We start from the raw sequence: 18,625 nt of genomic DNA, 5'->3' as shown, positions 1-18,625 counted from the left end.
GCAGAACATGCTAGCTTCAAGAGCTGTGGGGGCCTAGGCCACCTGTGCATCGTTGGAGGCTTAAGAGCTGTGGTCCTCTGCTTAAGAAGGCAGTAAGTCAGCACCTCAGCGGACTCCTGTGCCTGGTGAGAAGGCTGCAGCACCTCATCCACAGCGGGCCTGAACATGTGCTCTGGTGTAAACTGGGCATCATGCAAAGATGCTTTGTTCCCTCCAGGCAGCCCCCAGCCCTGCGATATTCCTCACCAAAAATAATATTCAATAGAACGCTGTGCACAGATAATTGGCCAACATGCCACTCAGACCAGTTATGGCACACACACAAACAGAGAGAAAACTACCTTTAAATAATCGATTTTACAGAATAAAGATACAAGGTAGTTATTCTATAAATGTTTTCTGATTTCAGGTGCTGATATGGACTTTAGTCAATTGCCACGCTAGAATGGCCCTATCTCTGATCCTAAACTCAAGATGGGTTATATTTCTACTTGGGATCCAAACATACACTTTTATTTTATTATTATTATAATTTTTATCATACCTGATCTTGCTTTATAATATATAATAGAATTAAAATTGTAAAATGCATGCACTTCAGTATTTTTAGTTACTGTGACTGCTGATTAATTGCAGATTTGGCGATATCAAAAGATTAACTTCCTAATTTACTGCACCCAAATATGGCACAGACCCTAAATTTTTATGTGCAACTTTCCAGAATGGACATGGTACTGCATTTCACAGTACCATATTCTGCACATTATATATATATATATATATATATATATATATATACACACACACACACACACACACACACACACACACTGAACAAAAATATAAACGCAACATGCAACAATTTCAAAGATTTTAATGAGTCAATTGAAATAAATTTATTAGGCCTTAATCTATGGATTTCACATGACTGGGAATACAGATATGCATCTGTTGGTCACAGATACCTTAAAAAAAAAAAAAAAAAAAAAAAAGGTAGGGGCGTGGATCAGAAAACCAATCAGTATCTGGTGTGACCACCATTTGCCTCATGCAGTGCAACACATCATCTTCGCAGTTGATCAGGCTGTTGATTGTGGCTTGTGGAATGTTGTCCCACTTCTATTCAATGGCTGTGCGAAGTTGCTGGATATTGGCGGGAACTGGAACAAGCTGTCGACTACACGTCGATCCAGAGCATCCCAAACATGCTCAATGGGTGACATGTCTGGTGAGCATACAAGCCATGGAAGAATTGGGTCATTTTCAGCTTTCAGGAATTGCGTACAGATCCTTGCGACATGGGGCCGTGTATTATCATGCTGAAACATGAGGTGATGGCGGCAGATGAATGGCACGACAAAAGGTCTCACAATCTCATCACGGTATCTCTGTGTATTCAAATTGCCATTGATAAAATGTAATTGTGTTCATTGTCCGTAGCTTATGCCTGCCCATATCATTATCCCATCGCCAACATGGGGCACTCTGTTCACAATGTTGACATCAGCAAACCACTCGCCCACTGTCTGCTGTCTGCCATCTGCCCGGTACAGTTGAAACCGGAATTCATCCGTGAAGAGCACACTTCTCCAGTGTGCCAGTGGCCATCGAAGGTGAGCATTTGCCCACTGAAGTCGGTTACGATGCCGAACTGCAGTCAGGTCAAGACCCTAGTGAGGACGACGAGCACACAGATGAGCTTCCCTGAGACAGTTTCTGACAGTTTGTGCAGAAATTCTTCGGTTGTGCAAACCCACAGGTTTCATCAGCTGTCCGAGTGTCTGGTCTCAGACGATAAGGCAGATGAAGAAGCCAGATGTGGAGGTCCTGGGCTGGCGTGATTACACGTGGTCTGCGGTTGTGAGGCCAGTTGGACGTATTGCCAAATTCTCTAAAACGACATTGGAGGCGGCTTATGGTAGAGAAATTAACATTCAATTCTCTGGCAGCAGCTCTGGTGGACATTCCTGCAGTCAGCATGCCAATTGCACGCTCCCTCAAAACTTGAGACGACATCTGTGGCATTGTGTTGTGTGACAAAACTGCACATTTTAGAGTGGCCCTTCATTGTCCCCAGCACAAGGTGCACCTGTGTAATGATCATGCTGTTTAATCAGCTTCTTGATATGCCACACCTGTCAGGTGGATGGATTATCTTGGCAAAGGAGAAATGCTCACTAACACGGATGTAAACAAATTTGTGCACAAAATTTGAGAGAAATAAGCTTTTTGTGCATATGGAAAATATCTGGGATCTTATTTCAGCTCATGAAACATGGGACTAACACTTTACATGTTGTGTTTATATTTTTGTTCAGTGTATTTATATTGACAGTATGAATCCGCAGAAGGTCAGAAAATGGTAATGATTGAGCTAGAGTTACTAAGACAGGTGTTATATAATGATATTCTGATCACCTGCTGAGTATGGAAAGGAACAATTATTAAATATAGCCATAACTCTTAAGCGCCACCTAAAATTAGTCACTAAAAGTAATTTGAGAATAGATGCAAAATTATAATCTTCAATGCACTCATCCACTGTTGCAAGATGATTATCTTGTTTCACAGACCCTAATTATCACTTATATTTGGGAAGGTAGTCAATGAAACCAGCTGTATGTGTCTACAGAAGCATGGAGCCCAGATCCAGGCTCAACATTACTTTGTGTTATTAAATTACAAGTCATTACCCAGATGTTAAGTGTATACAGCATGTACATGTATGTCATGATCATCCATGCACTTTTATGAGCATCATCAAAATCAAACTGCTTTGTATTATAGTTGTTGCATTAAATACATTTTAGCAGACACTGTGCAAGCACGGTCAATGCTGTATATTTCTAAATAATGCCACCAAAGGTCACAGCATTTACATTTTAATGATATCAAATGTATTAAAAACTAAAAAATACATTGTTCAATCAAATGTGATTGTTTTCACGTTAAGAACGGCTGACGTAACTGTACTACATAACAGCAACTAACACCATGTTACAGAGAAGTATCCTTTTAATTTTTTTCCGGCTAATTGTCACTTTCAGATTTCAATGCTGGGAACAAAAATCATCAAAAATTTTTGAAAGAATCATTTAATTGTTTACATAATAAAAAAAGGGCATTACATTACGGCAGAGCAAACACACAACCCGCAATGTGGATAGTAACGTAAATACATATAATTCTAGAATTGACTTCCTATAGTAAAGGGTACTTCAGGGGTCCACAAATCCGGTCCTCAATGTCCATAGATCTCCAGGTTTGACAGACATCATTAAACAATTAACTGATTGAGACCTGGAAAGAGGTTATTGGTTCGATTAAGAAAGTTAGGGTATAGGTCTTTAGACCTTGAGGGCTGGAATTATGCAACCCAGGTAATTTGCTACTGTTTTAAGGTGATGTGAATAGTACATCTGTTAATACGCATATATTTATTTTTTAAATAAAAAAAGCTCTTTGATTTCTATTTAGGTGCAACATGCCATGTCACACAGGTCTAAAGAAGTTGGCAGTTGTAGCTGCTGCTGACCACACTAACAGATTGCATACCTCCTGCATTCTGGCGCTGTCTCCCACCTCTGTGAGTTTGACTGGAGTGGATCGCTGGGATGCAGCTCCCTCCTCCTCCTTGTCGGTTCCAGAGTCGTCATCAGAGCTGCTCGAGATGGCCTCCTCACTGGGCGGGGGTGGGGCACTGGCTGCTGTCTTACGCTGTAAAACAGTTTCCTCCTTGTTGCTCTTGTTACTGCAACAGCAAACAGCACTGCGGTCAACGTATGCAAGGTTTAGCTGACTGCAATGTTTTTCCATTATAGTGGAAGTCTCCAAATGTGATTGCATGCTATTTACACTGCTAGAAATGTGTCTCTATTTTTATCATTGATCAATGTCCATATAATATAATTACTCCTGCAATTACCAATATTGATCCCCATCTCAGACCTTTCACAAGTATGAAATACATCATAATCATCCTTTTTTTGTGATTCTCAAACTTTACCAGCTTCAAAAGATGTCCAGCAGCTGCAAAATTAATGTTTTACAAGGGTCATCCAAAATGATCTAGACAGCATTCAGAACTGGACAGATGGCAAATTACATTCTATAGAGAAAAGTGTACGGTACTGCACCCAGGCAATAAAAATTTGCATTATCAATACCATATGGGAGATACTGAAATTGAAGAAGGAATCTATGAAAAAGACAAAGGAGTTTATGTTGACTCAGATATGTCAACTTCTAGACAATGTGGGAAAACTATTAAAAAGGCCAACAAGATGCCTGGATATATAGTGAAAAGTGTTGAATTTAAATCAAGGGAAGTAATGTTAAAATTTTACAATGCATTAGTAAGACCTAATTTAGAATACTGTGATCAGTTCTGGACACCTCACTACAAAAAGGATATTGCTGCTCTGGAAACAGTGTAAATAAAAGCGACCAGAATTATTCTGGGTTTAAAAGATGTCATATGCGGACAGGCTAAAACAATTGAATCTGTACAGTCTTGAACAAAGAAGACTATGCGGCGATCTGATTCAAGCATTCAAAATTCTAAAAGGTACTGACAATGTCGACCCAATGAACGTTTTCGACCTGAAAAAAGAAACAAGGACCAGTTGTCACAAGTGAAGATTAGATAAAGGTGCATTCAAAACAGAAAATAGGAGGCACTTTTTTACACAGAATTCTGAGAGTCTGGAACTAACTCCCCAGTAATGTTGTTGAAGTTGATACCTTGAGATCCTTCAAGAAGCTGCTTGATGAGATTCTGGGATCAATAAGATACTGACAATCAAACGAGCAAGATGGGGTAAATGGGGCAAATTAAGTACGAAACTGCATCAGTGTGCTCTACAAGTTAATAGCAGAGTAATGTATTATGTTGTGTTAGCACCACTAAAAAATAAAACAAACAATTATATGTACTATTTGTTTAACCATTCTGATTACGTGTACACCACATGTTTAAATGGTAATAGGTGATCTATTTTTAAAATCTGTTTTTTTTGTACATTTAACACGTGTTGACTAGATGACACTATAAAAAGAAAAAAATGAGTTGTTCTGATCTGCAATAAATTCCCCCGATGTTTAATTTTTAAACTATTATTGTGTTACACCTATTTTAATAGCTTCAGTGTTGCTACGGCGTCAGTGGATTGAAGAAAAACAAACAAAAAAAAAAAAGATCCCAGTTTTTCTCTCAATCTTGACATTGGGAGAAACTGAAGCTCTCACAGAAATTTCATCAGACACCAAAATCCAAGCCGAACTGGACAAAACTCACAAAAATATATTCAGTCTTTTCTTAAATTACTTTGTTTAATGCTGACAGCAGGATAACTGTGCAGAATTTAAGTAAGCTGCATTATTCTCCTACTGTACGCATTCAACACAGGTATTAATTAAATTGGAATTAATACCTAATAGCAAAGTGCCCCCCCCCCCCCCCCCCCCCCCGTGATCTCTTTCTCAGCAATATGTAATAATCTAAAGCATACTATATTAAAAACCAGAGCAATACATCAATAACTGCCATCTTGCAATATGAATTACAGGATATTGTAAACATCCAGTTCTCACACCATATAAACGAACTGAGTTCAATTAAACTGCATTGTGAACACAAACAGACTCGGCCCTAAAAAACAAACTTTAGTTTGCATCCAAACAAAACGCAGTTCCTTTGCTCGAAGATAAGTGTGAACAGCAAGCACATTGATACACTGTTTCAAACAAAACGAACCAGATCAAGTCCGCTTGAAATGGACCCAGTGTGAATGCAGCCTTATTAACCAAACCATTGCACTTTCCTGTCTTGATGTACGTGCTTTTTAAATCTAAAAGCACAGAAGGCATTCTGAATATTAAATTCTACAAGTGAAACCGACACTCAATGCTGAATTTTTCATGATAAAAAAGGTTGCTGAAAATAAAATAATGTGATGTTTACTGAGGATTCAGTTTAAAACAAATTGCATGAGAATATTATATTTAAATACAAAGTACCAATTGAATATTAAAAAACAAGAAATACAGACGTGTTCCACGTGTCTGATTTCCACGTGCTACCCAGAGCAGAGAAAGCAAGACTGGCACACAGACACACTCTTTAGTTTTAAAAGACAATGGTTACAGACTGTATTAAAATCACTCTAAAACAATGCAGAACCAAATGCATCATATACCCTACCCTAACACTGATTTCCCAGTCTCCTCAGGTTTGCGAACAGTGAATGGGCTTGGGTCAATTCCAACAGTCTTCGGCATGAACTCCCTGAAAGAAAGAATACAGTCACTAGCACAGAAGGTAAAAAGATAAAAAGATGGACATTTGGACAATATTGTTTGCAAAAAAAGTAGTACTGAAAGGAGTTGCACCCCACACTAGCCTTCTGTTTCTTAGGGTGCTCCAGTCTCAGTACCAAAGTTGTTTTCACACTGTGGCAAAGTGGTGAGTAAATACAGGCAAGTACAGTGCGGAGCGGATTAATCGCACAGAAAATTAACAGGTACAAGGGTGTTTATTGAAATTACGTCAATGTCCAGAGCCTTATGGTAAGCGCCTGTAAATAATAAAATGATGGAAGTGAATACAGCTGTGTGTATCACTTTGATTGTAAAATCCCACGGGTTTGACCCGCAACCAAAAGTCCAGTTTAACACACCAATACTAAGCACAAAACACAAACACAGTTCTTAGTGATAGTGAATAAATGCTTGCGGTGTATTTACAGCTCTCCATGAAAATGCAGGGGTGAAGGCGATGTCCGGGTATATGCTGGCTTTCGCTACAGCTCTGGATCGTGTTACTGGTAGTCTATTAACAAACACAAGACAAAAGTCATGGTTCACAATATGGCAACACAGACTCCTTGTGGGTTAAAACACTAACCATTTACCAAAGGAACAGATCACTTACACTTCGCCCCCTATTATAACCTTGCTCATGACCCCTAGATTAACGAGTGCATCCGCTCCTCCAATCCTCAGATGCCACACTATCTCCTGTCCGAGTCATTGAACTTTGGTGTTGTAGCTCAGCCCCCTTCCTAAATGACTGACTTCCACCTGCCATTTAGTTAAGGGTGCTCTGTTCCTTACATAGTGCTCTCACAGGTAGGGAGGAAGACCTAACACCAAGAATCATTCGATCTCAGTCACACACACTCTAAATTTTCACAAGTTTGGTACGCAGATACCAATCATTTTAATAGACATAAACAACACACATGCTATACAGAGACTGATTTGATGACACACTAGAAAGCCTCTGTGATCTTGTGAAATCAAGAATGAAATCCTATATGATGAATGATATAGCATCTCCTTGTTCTAAGTCTTTCAGTGTTATGCCGGGTGTCTCTATTTCTTATCGAACCCTGTTATGCAGTTTACAATATAACACCTACTGTAAGTATACATATTTATTTATGTATCTATCTAGTTTCATTATCGGGAAACAAGATATTTCGCTTGGTGAATTGGATGATACACAGTATTTTCCTATTTTGCACCAATATTACTCTAGTTCAGTGGTTCCCACTTGTTGTTTGTGAGAAAACAACTCTCAAAACTCGGTTACGCAAGTCTTGCAAAAAACTATTTCTACACAATCACGTGTTGTACTATGAATATTAATAAGCAACACAAGCAGCTTTAACCATGTGATATATAAGATATCTATGTAGTTTGCATTTTTCCCCCTTTGCCTGTTTTCTTTTATTACAAGCATCGCATTCCAAACCACCATTAACTGAAACAGCTTCCTAATGTGAAACAAATACTAACTAAATAACTTACATATAATGAAGGCACATGTGTCTTGTCAAAATTATATATTTCTTTTACTTGCTCCTTCCATTATGCACACTCTCAACCTGTCCCTGGACTCAGGCTTGGTTCCTGCTGCACTCAATATTGCCCACGCCTGTGCTCAAAAAACCCTCCCTCCACTGGGCTGTCTTATCTAATTTCAGTCCTATATCCAATCTTTCTTTTATCTCCAAAACTCCTGAAAGGGCTGTAGCCAGCCAACTGATGAAATATCTCACAGATAACAATCTGCTTGAATCTCTGCAGTCTGGGTTCCAGCCGCATCAGTTCTGAAACTGCTCTGCTGCAGATAGCAAATTATCTCCTGCTTAACACTGATGCTTCTGTTCCCTCTGTCCTTGTCCTCCTGGAGTTAACAGCTGCTTTTGATGATATTGATCATAGCATTCTTCCTGACTGCCTTCAGAAGTATGCTGGAATCTCTGAAACCTGTCTCTCCTGGCTGTCCTCTTGTCTATCTGGATGCATGCAGTCTGTTTTCTATGATGGAAGCAGTGTTGATGCAAACCCGGTCACTTGTGGTGTCTCTCAAGGATCTGTTCTTGGGCCTCTTCTGCAACATCTACATGCTTTCCTTGGGTCACCTCATCCACCAACATAGCCTCATGTTTCACGCCTATGCAGATGACACCCAGCTCTACCTAAACCTAGACCCTGGATGTCCCTCTGCCATGGTCCGGCTCTGCCAATTTTCTTCAGCTCAACACAGACAAATCTGAACTTCTAGTAGGATCGAAAACTCAACTCAAGAATCTCAGTATTGCTGCCTGAACCTCGGAAACTGTCTGCTGCTTCTTCCCCCACTGTACAATGCCTTGGTGTACTTCTGGAAAATAACCTCTTCTTTGATGCCCAAATCTCCTCCATAGTAAAATCCTTCTATCTTGGATGCAGAGATACTCTGTCATGCATCCATCTCCTCTCGAATCGACTACTGCAACTCTCTTTATAGTGGTCTTCCATCACGCACCATAAACCGATTGCAGCTGGCTCAAAATGCCGCTGCTAGTATCCTTAGCAGATGGACAAAACATGATCACATTACCCCGTCTTGTCCAGCTGCACTGGCTACCTCTAAAGTTCAGGATTACTTTCAAAATTCTCCTTCTTGCCTACAAGGCCCTTCATCATACAGATCCAGAGTATCTCTCTCCAACCTGCTGACCCGCTATGTCCCTGCACAGAAGCCGAGGTCCTCCAACTAAGGCCTGCTTGTTATACCCAAGCAAAAGTGCTCCACACTCAGAGCACTCTTTTAGCTTCATGGCCCCGACTCTCTGAAACTCTCTCCCAGCTTCAGTGCGTGCAGCTCCCACAGTCGCTCACTTCAAATCTCTCAAGACCCACTTGTTCTCTCTTGCTTTCAATGCTCTTTAAGCCCAATATCTGTTAGTAACTGCTGTCTAAATTAATATTCAGGTTTTTCATTCCATCTTATTCATATGATTCTGTATGACGCACACATGTACAATGTTTAGAATTCACATTCTAGCCTTGTACTTAATGTATCTGCGCTGTATTTTATTGTTTGTATTTAATATACTATGCCCTGTATTTAATGTATTATGCATTGTTTCTCACTATCTTGTAAAGCGCTTTGTGATAGTGGTCCACTATGAAAGACGCTATATAAAATAAATACTGATTGATTGATTTCAATTTAATGTTATTACAATGTCTTAACAGCAAGTATCAAAGTATAGAAACACTGTACAGAATTTTTGAAGTTTAATAATTCCTGAAGTTCTGTAATGTGTCAAATGTATACTGAATTGTATTCTTTGATTTTCAGAAGTTGGTATATGGTACCTTTAATTACAGTATTCAATTACCTTAACTATAGGTGTGAAAGTTTTACTGAATTGCATTGATTTTATGCTTTGTAAAGCTTTCTAATTTTGTATGCTTAATGTGGAGAAAAGGTTACTAGCTATATATCATCAGTAGGTACTTGTGAACTAAGTACTTGTGTGTGTTAACTTTATTCTATACATTATTAAGTCTCACAGGTGGTTGTGGCACATCACTTTTGTGCCATAAGTCATTAGATCATTTTGCATGGAAGAACTCTGTTGCAAGGGTGTGTGGTTCTTTGATGGAACCAGATTCAGTTAAAATGTGTTTGCCCACTGATGATGGTATTAGGCTTTTAAAGACTGTCACCCACACCTATGGTGGCTTTGACAGACTCACTGAGAGCAGAAACTGACCCAAGACTGTCACAGCTACTGAAAGCAGGCTGATCTTTGGGATACAAATTGAACATTTGTGAAACTGCAACAAATATTGTAATGACTGTAATGTATTTTAAAGAATATAAAGTCAGCAGAAATAGTCAAATTGTTAAAACACACTATTCAGAAAAAATGTTGTAATGTACTCTGTATTAGTCTATGAGAATAGTGTAGGGTTCTACATTCCTGTTTATTCTATGTAAATACAGTATAATCGTAAATCTCGAAAAACTACTCACTTCTAAATCTTTTGTAGTAATTTTTGTAATACTTTAGTATAAATACATGTTAATTTGGATTCATATGTTGTTTTTTTCTGACTTTATGTGAACGAAAAGACACACATTTGCCCGTTTTCCCATTGGAAATAGTGATATTTTGAAATATCACTGTCCTGGTCACAAAAGCAAAGTTTGTGGGGAATAATAGCCATTTGCTATACTTCTGAGGCTTAAGCAATTAGGAAATAACACTTACTACCCAGGAACAAAAAAATAAAAATAAAAAATTGTTACACGGTGTATTCTTTGAGTGCTGGAGCGTGTCCGTCTTATCTCTGTAATGCATGGGGCTACTCTATTGCTCACATACTTTTTTTTTTTTTCAGCTTCATTCGGGTCCTATCGGTCTCACTCGGACATTGAAAGGTTTTCTTGGCTTTTGACAGAGAACAACTAGACACCTGTGCTTTACGTCTTTTTGATGATGTTGGACAAGGGAAAATTGTAATGTCGGACCGCAAAGGGTTAAATGCCAAATTAACACACAATCAAGTAATACATTAAGTAACTAATATAAGGTTTGCCTTCTTGTGCAGTTAATTGATAATGGTCAAGTATTACTAAATAATGTGAAGTATTCAAATTCACGTATCCACAAAACTTCACATTAAATTGTAAAAAGAGATGCTTGGCCTACCTGCTTGAACTATGTCTCAGGAGATACTTTACTTCAGTGAAGGAGTTCCAACATACAAATAAAAACTTTACTAAACATAAATGGCCATTCGGTCCAAAAGCTTACAGAACAATTTCAAATGAAAAAAACCTTTCACCTATGGGAAGATTGGGGAATGGGGTCCATGAGTCTCTGGTAATTGCATCTTTTTCTCCTTTTGAAAGGTTTTGTATGAACAGTTAAAATTAAAATAGTCCGGTTAGTTCCTAGCAGCACAATGGACTCTTGGCCTTAATATGACATTACCCACCATACACTGTATTTAATGTTTACAACCCGACAAAATGGAGCCCATGCCCACGGAAGATATAGCAGTTCTTAGCATGAAAGTTACAGCTTTGTTTCATAAAAAAAAACACAAGGCTCATTTTATCTTAATGTGTGCGTTTTGTTTTGAACTCTGAAGTTCTCCTTGACCGATTTCATAGCTCCAGATATCAATGTGGCTTGATTTCGGCATCTGATCACGTCACTCCATGATCCACCATTCTACAAAAAGCCTCAGAAATTGTATACAGTACAGCAGTATTGACAGTCATTCTCAATTCCTTCAGGTGCCTGTTCTGAGTAGGTACTTTATTTGTAATGCCCACACACCAAAACATTTTGGGATATTGAAGGATGCACAAAAAATGTAGTTTGGTATTACAGCGTCCACACTTCTGACAAACCGCATTACCTGATGTGATCTAATTTAGAAGCGGACCTCCTGAGGTGGTCTCAAGTCTGGTTCTCGAGTACAGTATTAAACGCTGCGTCGTGTGGACGCTAACCGTATTTAGCACTTTTAAGCCGAAAAAGGCGACTAATACATCAATAGAAATAAAATAGTTTTAATCAGGTTAAAAAATATTAATAAACAAAGATGTGATGGATTTTGTGTGGTGTATGGCCACACACACTCAAAAATCATGCTGGCTGGAATAAAACTGTAAGCTACGTATGAAAAAGTAAATACACAAGGCGACTGCCGCACAAAATATAGAAAATGAAGACGAAGACCCAATTAATTTTAGGGAACAGGTGCCACAACCCTACATTTAACCGCTGGCGAGGCAGTGGGATCCCGCTGATAAACAGAGGCAGCGACTAAATGGGGATCGACAAGAAATAGAGTTGTGAACCCTCCAAAATCTCTGGAGGATCGGCAACACTGCATGGTGGGTAGAATTTCCAAAATTGCCTATAACACCCATTTTTGTCACTTTGTCTGTGATCACAGGCCACAGACTGTCACAGAACAGCAGACCACTGACACTGAAATCTTTTCAAAGATGATAAATTACAAACATTACAATAATGTACAGCAGACATAAGGATTGATAAGATGGCATTATATAAAGCAGATAACACAACTTCAGCAATGAATACGGAAAAATAAACGTTTCCTTACTCACTATTTTGTCAGTGGTACAATTTTGCAGTAAAGATCAGATAATTGTTTATAATCCAGAAAGACAGATTTATATTCCAATATGGTAATGCCATAACTATTTACATGTTTTGTATCCTGATGATGCACACACAATAATTAAAGTCTCTATATAATTAAAAAAATGAGTGCCAATATTATGACCACTAGGTAAGCAAGAAAATCAAGAAATAGTGTGTTGTTTTAGGTGACAATTTACAGCAGGACAATAATTACTGGATTAATCAGTTTTTTCTGAAAACCATGATTTTAAAAATTGCATCATAATTTCTTTGTAATCCTTCTGATACTTGACCCCTTTTCAAATCATTCTTTCAAAGATCACAGCAGCTAGTTGTATCCATTTTCCATCCTTGACTTGAAGTTGTACTTTTCATTACAAACCCCACCCCCCCCTCAAAAAAAAATCCTCCACATAATCACTGTCGAGAAAGTGTGCGCCACAAACTGGTGAACAACAAACCCCACCCAGGAGTGAAATATGGCACTCTCTTTCCCCTCAAAAGACATGCATCCAATGCCCTGACAGGTTGGAGTTTGTGTAACTCCTGCACACGCACGTATTCACAATATTATTATTATTTTTTTATCTTTTTGTTTCCCTTTTGAAACGTCACACGTGACGTGGTACAAAAAGGTTATGTTTTTGGTAGGAGTGGTGCGTGATCCACATTAATCACATTTTAGTGGCCTATAAAATGTTTTTTTTTTAAATAATGCTAATATCCTTAACACTGCAGCATCCATTTCAGTGATAAAAAAAAAACCCCGGCAAGATACAATTTAAAGGCATAGACATGTTGACAGGGCCTTAGATGTGTTAATTTTCACAAATGCCCCTTCTTTTAATGATTTCCGTGACGGCAGTATTTAGGTTTCTGGAAAGGTACGTTAGCATCAGTTGAAAACCTGTTTGGGTGTTTATGCAACATCTGTTGTACCAGTAAATTCAGTACAGTACCAAAGAAGGCAACATACCGTGCTGAATTAGTCATAGTCAGGCAGAAGGTGTCATCAAAACAACTCAGCTCGTAGGGTCTAAAGAATTCTGTATAGGTATCAATGCTTTCATCGTATTTGTTGAGTCTCCTTACAATCAACTTCTTTTTGTTTTCATCACACGGGACTGCATATTGACAAAAACAAAAAAAAAAAAAAAAAAAAACAGAGACATGCTTTAAATGTAGAATTATTATTAGGACTAAAATCAGCAAAATCTGCTTATAATAGACATCCTCAACCAACACTGAAAATGCCCTTAAAATACTTGATTTTACACTCTCTTGAAAAGGAAATAGCCACAATGATGCTGAGAAAGTGTTTGATCATAAGGAGTGGGTTTTAGATTTATATTTACGAGTTAACTGTTTGTACCAGAATGCACTAAAGAAAAAAAATCGCCAACTGTTGGGCCTTTCCATGAATATGGATAATTTGTTACACTGATAAATCATTAATGACAAACAAGCACACGATTTTTGCATCGATGGGTATATTAAATTCACAAAAGGTTTAAACCAATGTAGCAGATGTAACAAACAAATGCAACATTTTCTGTGAATGGCCTTTGCATACTAGGCATTTTACTACACATACGATCCAGAGTATTATTGACTCCTTTCTCATTATGTGGAACCTCGTTCACCGCTCCTTTTGATCCACTTGCACAAATCATTCATAGCACAATTGGGATACAAAGCTATATAACAGGAAACATAAGAATATCTGCATATGCTTTTCTTCTCAGTCCCAGAACTCAATTTGCTTACAACTGATCTCTTCAACATATTTAGTTACAAATCCTGCAGTATACTCCATATAAAAACTAACAAGCAAATAGCTTCCACTGGGCACCGAGGATTGACTTAGGGGGCTATTTCATTTCTTTATCAAAGGGTTGATTTTGTTTTGAATGTTTTATTCCCTTTTATTTACTAAATTAACTTTCAAATTAAAAATAAATCTAGCACCGTCTCAGAGCAGGGGTTTTCAAATTGTGCAATCGGTTGGCCTAATCAACTACCATTAAGTCTTGCTTAGCTAGACCCCATTATGTAATTGCTGTAGCATAGTGTGCTGCAGCTGGTGTTTTGCAAGAAATGTTATGAAAATCTGTCAGAACATTACAAAAACAAAATACCTTCATCATAGGGTAATGGGAGATATGATAATATAGTCCCTGTCCACCAGTAAGTGTAACTATAAAATAAGAAACACAGAATTAAAATCCAAGGCAGTAGATGTTACATAAACATTTACCAGAATATGAACTCCAGGCAAAACATTGAATTTTAATGTTCAAAATCAATAATTATCAAATAGCTACTTCTGGTTATGCAACCTTGCTGAAGTGACCTAGGAAGTGAAAAAGTAACACACTTCCTGAAAGGCAAGCAAACTGAAAACTTTAACTTATTGTAGTACCAGTATCATTTAAAAAAATGAAAAAACAACACTGCTGCAACATGTGGCTCCTTAAATATAGCACATTTGAGACATACTGTAGACAATGAATGGAGGTGCAGGACAGTTTACAGTGGTAGTTTATTAGTGGAACATTATTCATGAGAATGATTCTCAGGCACTATGGAGCCACAAGCTACTGTATGTACCTTCGTCTTTCAAGAGGAAGCACCATAGTGTTCTTGTGATGCAGATAGAAATCAGTGGGGAGCTCCCAGAGGTGAGGTTTGGATTCAGAAGGCTGAAACACTTGCAGAAAAAGGTTTATGGCATCCTGTCTGTCAGCATCTGTTTACAAAAACAGGAACATAGAGAAGTTGTTATTGCTTGCTGCTACAAGTTTCAAGTAAAACATTTTTACATGTGACATCAGTGTAATGCTGAGCTCAGCACATAGCATTCAGTATGCCAGCCAGTCAGAAAGATGGACTCAAGATAAATTAGCACACCATGATGGAGATGCCCTACCCAACTTCCTGTCATTTTTCATTTTCTAAATTAGAGCCATCTAATATGAAACATTAAATCAGCATAACCTGTATCAAACGCTCCAGATAAGGCTTTGGGTCTGGGAGTAATTTACCCTCTAATTTTAACACAGAGAGTAAAATGTATTTTCAGGGAGTAAAATGCAACATTACCTTGAAACAATGAGTAATCTCGATAAATACTGCACAATCTTTAATGGTACTGGGGTACGCATTATAAAAGGGCTTTCCATTTTAACTGCAATTTTTACTTTGAACTACTTTACAACCACGCGTGTGTTCCACATGGTTCTTTATCGGCTCAGAGCACTGTTTGAGGCATCGCACTGACTCTGTAAATTAATTACGTTACTTCTATTTTAACATTAAACACAGTGAACATGTTAAAACTAATATAAAACCATACAGAATTAAAACAAGGAAATGCATTAATATGTTATAAAACAGTTTATTTAATATTATAGACACCTTTTAGCAGTTGTCTCAGACAATGGTTCCAGTTGGATTTGTAGCTGGTGTTTACGTTTCAGCCTGTGTAGCTGCCAAGTATTCTTATTCTTACCGTGATTGGCTGCAAAGACAACAGGGCCAGCCAGAGATTGGATAATGTTTGTTGGGTTGACTTTTCTTGTGTACAGTTTTCTAGCAACTGAAGACATTGCATTCTGGGAGATGTAGTTGTTAGCGGAATTTTTAGGGGAGGCGTGAGGGAAGGCAAACAAGCTGTGCAGCAAAATTGCTATGCATACTTTTATGCATTACATTTTAATTTAGCACACATTTCAGATTTTTAATGCATAAAAATGGCAGGTACGCATCTGGACCACTGCCTATCTCTATTGTATGCAAATATAAAAATATTAAATGAAGTACAGACAGATGTCTTCATATGCATATTACAGGATACACAAAGTATCTGGTACTATACAGAATTTACCGGTACAAAAGACATTGCATAAACACCCAAATAGCCTTTCAACTGATGCTAATCTCTTTCTCTCATACAGTAAACCAGATTTCAAAATGAGACAGCCCCGCTCCCGCAATAACCAGCACACCTTTAGGAATAAGGCAATAAGTTCTAGAGAAAAATCTACATTTGTAGGCAACATGTTCAGTCAATTTGTACATATCACTACCAAAAAGGTGAATTGGCTCCCTTAGTAATCATGCCAAAACAAAGTGAACACCCACTGTAATTAGAAAAGCCGGTTTATACTAGAAACATGTATTCACTGATGTCTGTTCATCCAGCTGTAGCCTTTTTTTTTTTTTTTTTTTTTTTTTTAACCTTTTGTACAGAGAATTCAGGAGCATATACTTGAGTGAGCAGGTGGTTTCTGAAGTTGCATCAACATTTGGGTATTTAAGAAATAAGGAATAAAAAAACAAAATTGCACCCAAGGCACCTTACCCTACATTCTTTATTGACTCACTATAGATGTGTTAAATAGTATTTGGAGAAAGTTTTAAAATGTGAATTATAGCAGTAATAAGTGTGGAAAGATTTGTGCAATTTAAAAAAAAAAATTATGCAGCAGTCATTCCTTCAAGAAACACGGAAATAGTACTGTTGGGATTTTTTTAAATAACTAAACTTAACTGTTACATATGATGAGATGGGAAACTCATCAAGCCATTTCACTCGCATATTAGAATGGAAATGTCTTCCCCCATCCTGCTTCACCCCTTTGCTCTTTTTCTACCGGTCACATTGTTTCAGTTGCCTGCCACAGACTTATGTAAGTTAGATCCAAGCACACAGGGAATACAGAAGAAAAATAAACAGTTGATTACTCCTTTAAACTTAAAGGTTTATTCACATAATAAAAATATAATAAAATATTACATTAATATTATTCAATGACACAGAGGGAGCAGTTTCTCTTGTGTTAATTTTTATTTTTAGCACTTGCGCTCAGGATTGCCATACTATGCAAGTAGGAATCTCATTTTCCTATGAAGCAAGATGTATTACTTTATTATAAGATATGCATGGCCTCCTCATGTTGAGGGCACTAAAAGGTCTCACAGTAAATGAGATGGAGGCTTCAGGGATCTTTTGATCTAGCGCTCCTTTCTCCTTTACATAAGATCCTCCCAATAGTACTCAAAGAAATGAAAGAAATTATTTACAAACCACTAACCAAGATCACGCAACTGTCTCTTGACACAGGGGTTGTACCGACAGACTGAAAAATTGCAAACGTAATGCCGATCCACAAAATTTATTTATTTTGTTTATTTCGATTTCCAGAAAGCTTTTGACAAAGTCCCGCATAAAAGATGAATTCTCAAACTGAATGCAGTAGGGATTCTAGGAAATGCATGTACATGAATTAGGGAGTAGTTAACATGTAGAAAACAGAAAATACTGATTAGAGGAGAAACCTCAGAATGGAGTGAGGTAACCAGTGGAGTACCACAGAGACCAGTATTAGGTCCTCTGCTATTCCTAATCTACATTAATGACTTGGATTCTGGTATAGTAAGCTATCTTGTTAAATTTGCAGGATGACACAAAAATACGAGGAGTGACAAACACCGTTGGAGCAGCAAAGGTCATTCAAAATGATATAGACAGCATTCAGAACTGGGCAGACACATGTCAAATGACATTTAATAGAGAAAAGTGTACTGCACGCAGGCAATAAAAATGTGCATTATAAACACCATATGAGAGATACTGAAATTGAAGGAGGAATCTATGAAAAAGACCTAGGAGTTTATGTTGACTCAGAAATGTCTTTATCTAGACAATGTGAAAAAGGGCAACAAGATGCTTGGATATATAGTGAAAAGTGTTGAATTTAAATCAAGGGAAGTAATGTTAAAACTGTACAATGCATTAGTAAAACCTCATCTTGAATACTGAGTTCAGTTCTGGTCACCTCGCTACAAAAAGGATATTGCTGCTCTAGAAAGAGTGCAAAGAGCAACCAGAATTATTCCGGGTTTAAAAGGCATGTCATATGCAGACAGGCTAAAAGAAATGAATCTATTCAGTCTTGAACAAAGAAGACTATGCGGCAACCTGATTCAAGAATTCAAAATTCTAAAAGGTATTGATCTAGAAGGTATTCTAGCACACACAAACTACTGTTGGCCATGTTGGAGGACACACTGGAATAATCTGGATTTGGCCAGTACACATTGCAGAGGAGTACCCAGGATACTTAAATCCCTGATTTTACAGTCAATCATAG

The 18,625-nt window shown here is 37.8% G+C and overlaps 1 protein-coding gene across 2 annotated transcripts in view; it reads right to left on the bottom strand.

Annotated features, from left to right (window-relative positions):
* Positions 1 to 18,625, bottom strand: part of fig4a (FIG4 phosphoinositide 5-phosphatase a) — an 81,556-nt gene that overhangs the window by 31,254 nt on the left and 31,677 nt on the right. For both annotated transcript variants that reach the window (XM_041249908.1, XM_041249907.1), the window contains exons 17-21: positions 15,081 to 15,219; positions 14,609 to 14,667; positions 13,447 to 13,594; positions 6,203 to 6,286; positions 3,555 to 3,751 (exon numbers count right to left, since the gene is read on the bottom strand). In XM_041249908.1, the coding sequence (XP_041105842.1) occupies positions 3,555 to 3,751; positions 6,203 to 6,286; positions 13,447 to 13,594; positions 14,609 to 14,667; positions 15,081 to 15,219 (627 nt within the window). The remainder of the gene's footprint in view (positions 1 to 3,554; positions 3,752 to 6,202; positions 6,287 to 13,446; positions 13,595 to 14,608; positions 14,668 to 15,080; positions 15,220 to 18,625) is intronic.

Source organism: Polyodon spathula, chromosome 5, assembly GCF_017654505.1.
Source record: "Polyodon spathula isolate WHYD16114869_AA chromosome 5, ASM1765450v1, whole genome shotgun sequence".
Classification (NCBI taxonomy): Eukaryota; Metazoa; Chordata; class Actinopteri; order Acipenseriformes; family Polyodontidae; genus Polyodon; species Polyodon spathula.
The sequence above is the reverse complement of the archived record's forward strand: the minus strand, read 5'-3'. Positions and strand labels throughout refer to the sequence as shown.